Raw genomic sequence first — 5,811 nt, forward strand, 5'->3', positions numbered from 1 at the left:
GGGGGCGGCCGGTGCCGGGGGCACCGAACGGAAGGCGGTCACGGGTGGCGGGGGAGGGCCCGCCGGCTCCGGCCGTTTCGGGGGGCGCACGGCGCCGGGGGTCCCGCCGCGCCCCCAGGGCTGCCCCGCGGGCGCGGCTCGCCTTGACCCGCTGTCCCTCCGTCCCTCCCTCCCGGCAGCGTCGGGGCTGGCGGAGATGGGGGCGCACTGGATCCACGGYCCCTCGCCGGGCAATCCCGTGTTCTGCCTGGCCTCCAGCTACGGCCTGCTGGGCCCGGAGGCCGCCCTCGAGGAGAACCAGCAGGTGGAAGCGGGGGGCCACCCCCCGATGCCCGCGGTCACCTACGGCAGCTCGGGGAAGGTGCTGAACCCTAAGGCGGTGCGCGAAGCCCGTGACCTGTTCTACGCCCTCCTGGCCTCCACCCGCGCTTTCCAGGGGTCCAAGGAGCCACCGTGGCCCAGCGTGGGCCAGTACGTGCGGGCAGAGATCGCCCGGACCATCCCCACGATGGCGGGGGGGCAGGAGGATGCGCGGCGGCTGCAGCTGGCTGTGCTCGCCGCCTGCCTCAAGCTGGAGTGCTGCATCAGCGGGACCCACAGCATGGACCTGGTGGCCCTGGAGCCCTTCGGCGAGTATGTGTCGCTGCCCGGCCTGGACTGCACCTTCCCAGGGTAAGCGCGGGGCTGCGGAGCGGGACGCCGAGGAGAGGAGCGTTCCGGGGGCTGCCCCGTGTCCAGCGCTGACTCCTCCCACAGCGGCTACAGCAGCTTGCCCGAGCGCCTGCTCTCGGATCTGCCCGAGGGCACCGTCCTGCTCAACAAGGCAGTGAGGACCATCCAGTGGCAAGGGTCCTTCCGTGAGGAAGGGGAAGATGCCAGGGTTTTCCCCGTCCGGGTGGAGTGTGAGGATGGAGATGTCTTCCTTGCCGAYCATGTCATCATCACCGTCCCGCTGGGTGAGGCCACCGACACCTTCCCTTGCCCTGCCTGTCCCCTCTGACCAGCTGGCACAGTGTGAGATGGACAGGTGGAGGGGAGGGATTGCTTAAACCCCTTCCCAGCCTCCCCTGTCCCACTGGGAAGAGGCTGGAAAGGGGTTTGGGGAGGTCGGAGCATCTTGGACCCCATTTAGGAGCCCAGCTGAAAGCTGCCCCATCACCTGCCCAATCTCGTGGCTGCAGGTTTCCTCAAGGAACGCCACCAGGAATTGTTCCAGCCTCCCCTTCCCGAACGGAAAGCAGAGGCCATTCGCCACCTGGGCTTTGGCACCAACAACAAGATCTTCCTGGAGTTCGAGCAGCCTTTCTGGGAGCCCGAGCAGCAGCTCCTGGAAGTGGTGTGGGAGGACGAGTCGCCCCTGGAGGAGCACAGCGCCGACCTCGAGGCCAACTGGTTCAGGAAGCTCATCGGATTCGTGGTGCTCCAGCCACCAGAGCAGTACGTGGGCAGGGGTTTGGGCATCCTGCAGACCTTCTCTGGRCACAGGGAGGGCAGCAGCTCTCAGCCCCACCTTCCTCCCCAGGCACGGGCACGTCCTGTGCGGCTTCATCGCGGGGAAGGAGTCGGAGCACATGGAGACGCTGAGCGACGCCGAGGTGCTCGGCGCCATGACCCACGTCCTCCGCACCATGACAGGTGACAGGCGCCTCCCCCGCCCTCCCCGCCCGCCCACAGCCCCGGGGCATTCCTCCATGCCAYCCCTGACCCCCCCTCCGCAGGGAACCCGAGCCTGCCCGCACCCAAGAGCGTGCTGCGGTCCCGCTGGCACAGCGCTCCCTACACCCGCGGCTCCTACAGCTACGTGGCCGTCGGCAGCTCGGGGGACGACATCGATGTGCTGGCACAGCCCCTGCCCGAGGACCCCCGCGACCCCCGGGTAAGSGGACAGACCCAGGGGGTGGGGACAGGCCACTCCAGGAGCACGGGGAGGTGGCACTGCTGACCCTTTCGGGGGGGATGTGGTYGTGGTCACCAACACCCAGGTCACCTGCTGAGCTCCACGGGGGTGGGGCAACCCTACTTCCATGAAACTCGTGCACAGGCGGCTCCTCCCACTTCCCAGCATCCTCACGGCACGGGGTGGGTGCCTGGGGAAGGGAAAGTGCCCGCTTCTGGATTTTTAAGGGGTCAGGCACCGCGGGGTGCTGGAGGGTGAGGCTGTTTTATTACAATCCCGCCGCATCCTGCGCTCACCCCCGCATCACCGCAGCCCCTACAGCTCCTCTTCGCCGGCGAGGCCACGCACCGCACCTTCTACTCCACCACCCACGGGGCGCTGCTGTCGGGGTGGCGAGAGGCCGAGCGGCTCAACCAGCTCTTCCAGGCGCCCGTCCCCGCGCCTCAGGCGGCAAAATAAACCCCCATGCTTTGCCCTTCAGTCTCCTTTATTGAGAAACCTTCGCGCCGRCGGCTTCTTTCTCTCCTCTCCGTGGCAGGGTGGATGCAGCGGAGGCGGTTCCGTGGAGCGGTGTTATTTAATACCAGTTGGTGCTGGAGATGATGAAGCGGGGGTCGTCCAGCGGGTCCTGCGTCGGGCCTGGCCGTGGGGAGGGCTCCGGGGCGGGCTGGGGGATGGATGAGGGAGCGGTTTGAGGCTCCGAACCGGCGGCACGGGCATTGCCGGGGCCCGCGGGGAGCACCCCACCGGGCTCGGCACGCACCGTGCCGCCGGGAGGCGCGGCCGAGCCCCSCAGAGGCGGCGGCGGCGGCGGCTCGGCCATTGCTGCGGGTGCCGCCCTTTCCTGTGGCGCCGGAAGTGTGGCGGGGCGGCCGCGCCGGGGCCATGCGGGTGTGGGCAGCGCTGCGGGCGGCGGGGACACCCCCGGCCGCCTTCCGTCAGCGCTTCGACTTCGGCGGCCGCGATGTGGCCTCGTGGTTCCCGCGGCACATGGCCAAAGGTGAGGGGCGGCAGCGCGGCGGGTCGATGTTCCCCCCGAGCGGCCGCTGCGCGCTCACCCCGCGCTGTGCTGCGTTCCGCAGGCCTGCGGCAGATGCGCCTGGCGCTGCGCCGCGCCGACTGCCTGGTGGAGGTGCACGACGCTCGGATATCCTCCACACCTGCCAGAAACCCTGTCCCTTGTCCCTCCAGACCACCCCTYGCCCCTCTCTGCCCCCGTCCCGCCCCCCTCCCGCTCCGTGCTTGCAGTCACTGTCCTTAGCGCAGCCACATCCCGCTGTCGGGCCGTAACCCCGCGCTGCAGGAGGCGCTGGGCATCCGCCCTCACGTCCTGGTGCTGAACAAGATGGACCTGGCTGACCCCCGCCGGCAGCCGGTGAGCGCCGGGCCGGGGCCGCSCTGGGGWCAGCGGTGGTGGCACYRGCAGGTGTCAGCAGCGCCTCTTCCCCGTCCCCCCAGGAGCTCTTGGAGCAGCTGAGGCAGCAGGGATGCTCACAGGTCATCTTCACYGACTGCCAGCGCGATGTCAACGTCAAGAAGGTAGTGGGGCAGCAGCCCAGCCCTGCTCCCCGGTGAGCTCCCGGCCCCGTGGAGAGCCCTGAGTGCTCCAGCTGGCTGCTCCCCTCCGGCTGTGTCTCTGCTCGGCCCCTGTCAGGCACATTCCTCTGCACAGTGCCCCCGAGTGAGCGGCTGCTGCCAGCCCAGGGGCAAAGTGACAGCCCTGTCCCCGTTTCTCTGCAGGTTGTCCCCATGGTTGCCAGGCTGGTGGCTGATGGYCCACGCTACCACAGGGCCGAGGTGAGACACGTGCACAGAGAGGCACAGAATTACAGAATGTCCTGAGTGGGAAGGGACCCACAGGGATCATCCAGTCCAGCTCCTGACCCTGCCCAGAGCCCCCAATAATCCCACCCTGTGCATCCCTAGCAGCGCTGTCCAAACATTCCTGGAGCTCTGGGAGCCTCGGGGCCGTGCCCATTCCCTGGTTCTTCATCCCCCAGTGTCCCACCACCCTCTGGGGGAAGAACATTCCTTGATCTCTAGCCTGACCCTGCCCTGACACAGCTCCAGCATTCCCTGGGTCCTGTCCCTGTCTCAGAGAGCAGAGATCAGAGCTGCCTCTCAGGAGGAGCTGCAGCCCCCAGGGAGATGTGACTTCAGTATTCTCTGCTCCGGCTGAACAAACCCCGTGACCTCAGCCAGTCATCGTGTGGCCCCTCCAGACCTTTCCCCATCCTCTTGTCCCTCCTTTGGTCACTGATAGCTTTAGATCTCTTTTGTATTGTGGTGCCCCAAAACCGCCCCCAGTGCAGAGCAGAGGGAGGGTCCCCTCAGTCTCCAGCCAAGGGATGAGGCTNAAAGTGACAGCCCTGTCCCCGTTTCTCTGCAGGTTGTCCCCATGGTTGCCAGGCTGGTGGCTGATGGTCCACGCTACCACAGGGCCGAGGTGAGATATGTGCACAGAGGGGCACAGAATCACAGGATGTCCTGAGTGGGAAGGGACCCACAGGGATCATCCAGTCCAGCTCCTGGCCCTGCCCAGAGCTCCCAATAATCCCACCCTGTGCATCCCTGGCAGCGCTGTCCAAACATTCCTGGAGCTCTGGGAGCCTCGGGGCCATGCCCATTCCCTGGTTCTTCATCCCCCAGTGTCCCACCACCCTCTGGGGGAAGAACATTCCTTGATCTCTAGCCTGACCCTGCCCTAACACAGCTCCAGCATTCCCTCAGCATTCCCTGGGTCCTGTCCCTGTCTCAGAGAGCAGAGATCAGAGCTGCCCCTCGGGAGGAGCTGCAGCCCCCAGGGAGATGTGACTTCAGTATTCTCTGCTCCGGCTGAACAAACCCCGTGACCTCAGCTAGTCATCGTGTGGCCCCTCCAGACCTTTCCCCATCCTCTTGTCCCTCCTTTGGTCACTGATAGCTTTAGATCTCTTTTGTATTGTGGTGCCCCAAAACCGCCCCCAGTGCAGAGCAGAGGGAGGGTCCCCTCAGTCTCCAGCCAAGGGATGAGGCTGCTCCCACATGTGCCAGAGGTGCTGGCAAGCACAGGGATGTCTCCTGTTGCTCCAGGGCTGGGTGGTTGGTAACCAGCTGCTCCTTGTCCGTGTCTCCCCACTCCCAGAGCTCCGAGTACAACATTCTGGTGATCGGCGTGCCCAACGTGGGCAAGTCCTCGCTCATCAACTCCCTGCGGAGGCAGCACCTCAAGAAGGGTATTTCTGCCTGGTGCCAGGACTCGGGGTGGAGGTGGGGCACAGTGTCACTTGCAACCATGACTGTGTCTGTCCCACTYAGGCAAAGCCACTGCGGTGGGAGGCGAGCCAGGAATCACCAAGGCAGTGCTGTCCAGGATCCAGGTACCGTCCCTGTGGCTGGGCTCTGCCTCCTGCATGCAGGAGAGACCTCGAGGCTCACAGAATAGATCTTAGAGGATTGCTCAGGTCCCCTTTCCAGCAAGACCTTAACTCGAGCTCAGTATATCGCTCGTTAGCCCTGTGGTGCTAATTACCAGCCTTGCCTCCCCCGTGCCAGGTGTGTGAGAAGCCCCTGATGTACCTGGTGGACACCCCTGGCGTGCTGCCCCCCAGGCTGGGGGATGTGGAGACGGGCGTGAAGCTGGCCCTGTGTGGTGAGGTGGAGTCCTRTGGCCGGGGGGAGTCCCAAAATGTGGCCTTGGGGCCTGGTACCCGAGGCTGGGGTGAGACTGCTGCTCCCAGCCCCTCTGGGTGTGAGGGAATAGCAGWAGGGTTGGCCAGGGCTCAGCAGCACTGAGAGAAGCTGGAGCTTGACCCTCATTTCCAGGAGCCATCCATGACCACTTRGTAGGGGAGGATGTCATGGCCGACTACCTCCTGTACACCCTGAACAAGCAGCAGCAGTTTGGGTGAGCTGGTGGGCAACAAAGAGGGGGA

General features: G+C 65.8%; 2 protein-coding genes across 2 annotated transcripts in view; both read left to right on the plus strand.

Annotated features, from left to right (window-relative positions):
• Window positions 1-31: 31 nt before the first annotated feature.
• PAOX (polyamine oxidase) lies at window positions 32-2,425 on the plus strand. The gene is made up of 6 exons (XM_057386365.1): window positions 32-672; window positions 757-956; window positions 1,182-1,437; window positions 1,523-1,635; window positions 1,719-1,876; window positions 2,210-2,425. The coding sequence occupies exons 1-6, from the start codon at window positions 197-199 to the stop codon at window positions 2,354-2,356; spliced, it is 1,350 nt and encodes a 449-aa protein (XP_057242348.1). The 5' UTR covers window positions 32-196; the 3' UTR covers window positions 2,357-2,425.
• Window positions 2,426-2,538: 113 nt separating this feature from the next.
• The window catches only part of MTG1 (mitochondrial ribosome associated GTPase 1), a 4,908-nt gene continuing 1,635 nt past the window's right edge, over window positions 2,539-5,811 (plus strand). The window contains 9 exon segments of the mRNA XM_057386366.1: window positions 2,539-2,897; window positions 2,980-3,044; window positions 3,168-3,272; window positions 3,356-3,436; window positions 3,638-3,694; window positions 5,022-5,112; window positions 5,195-5,256; window positions 5,432-5,528; window positions 5,702-5,810. Of these exon segments, the coding sequence (XP_057242349.1) occupies window positions 2,576-2,897; window positions 2,980-3,044; window positions 3,168-3,272; window positions 3,356-3,436; window positions 3,638-3,694; window positions 5,022-5,112; window positions 5,195-5,256; window positions 5,432-5,528; window positions 5,702-5,810 (989 nt within the window). The 5' untranslated portion in view covers window positions 2,539-2,575.

Source organism: Malurus melanocephalus, unplaced genomic scaffold, assembly GCF_030028575.1.
Source record: "Malurus melanocephalus ecotype Western Australia unplaced genomic scaffold, MMel_1.1 scaffold_958, whole genome shotgun sequence".
Taxonomy (NCBI): Eukaryota; Metazoa; Chordata; class Aves; order Passeriformes; family Maluridae; genus Malurus; species Malurus melanocephalus.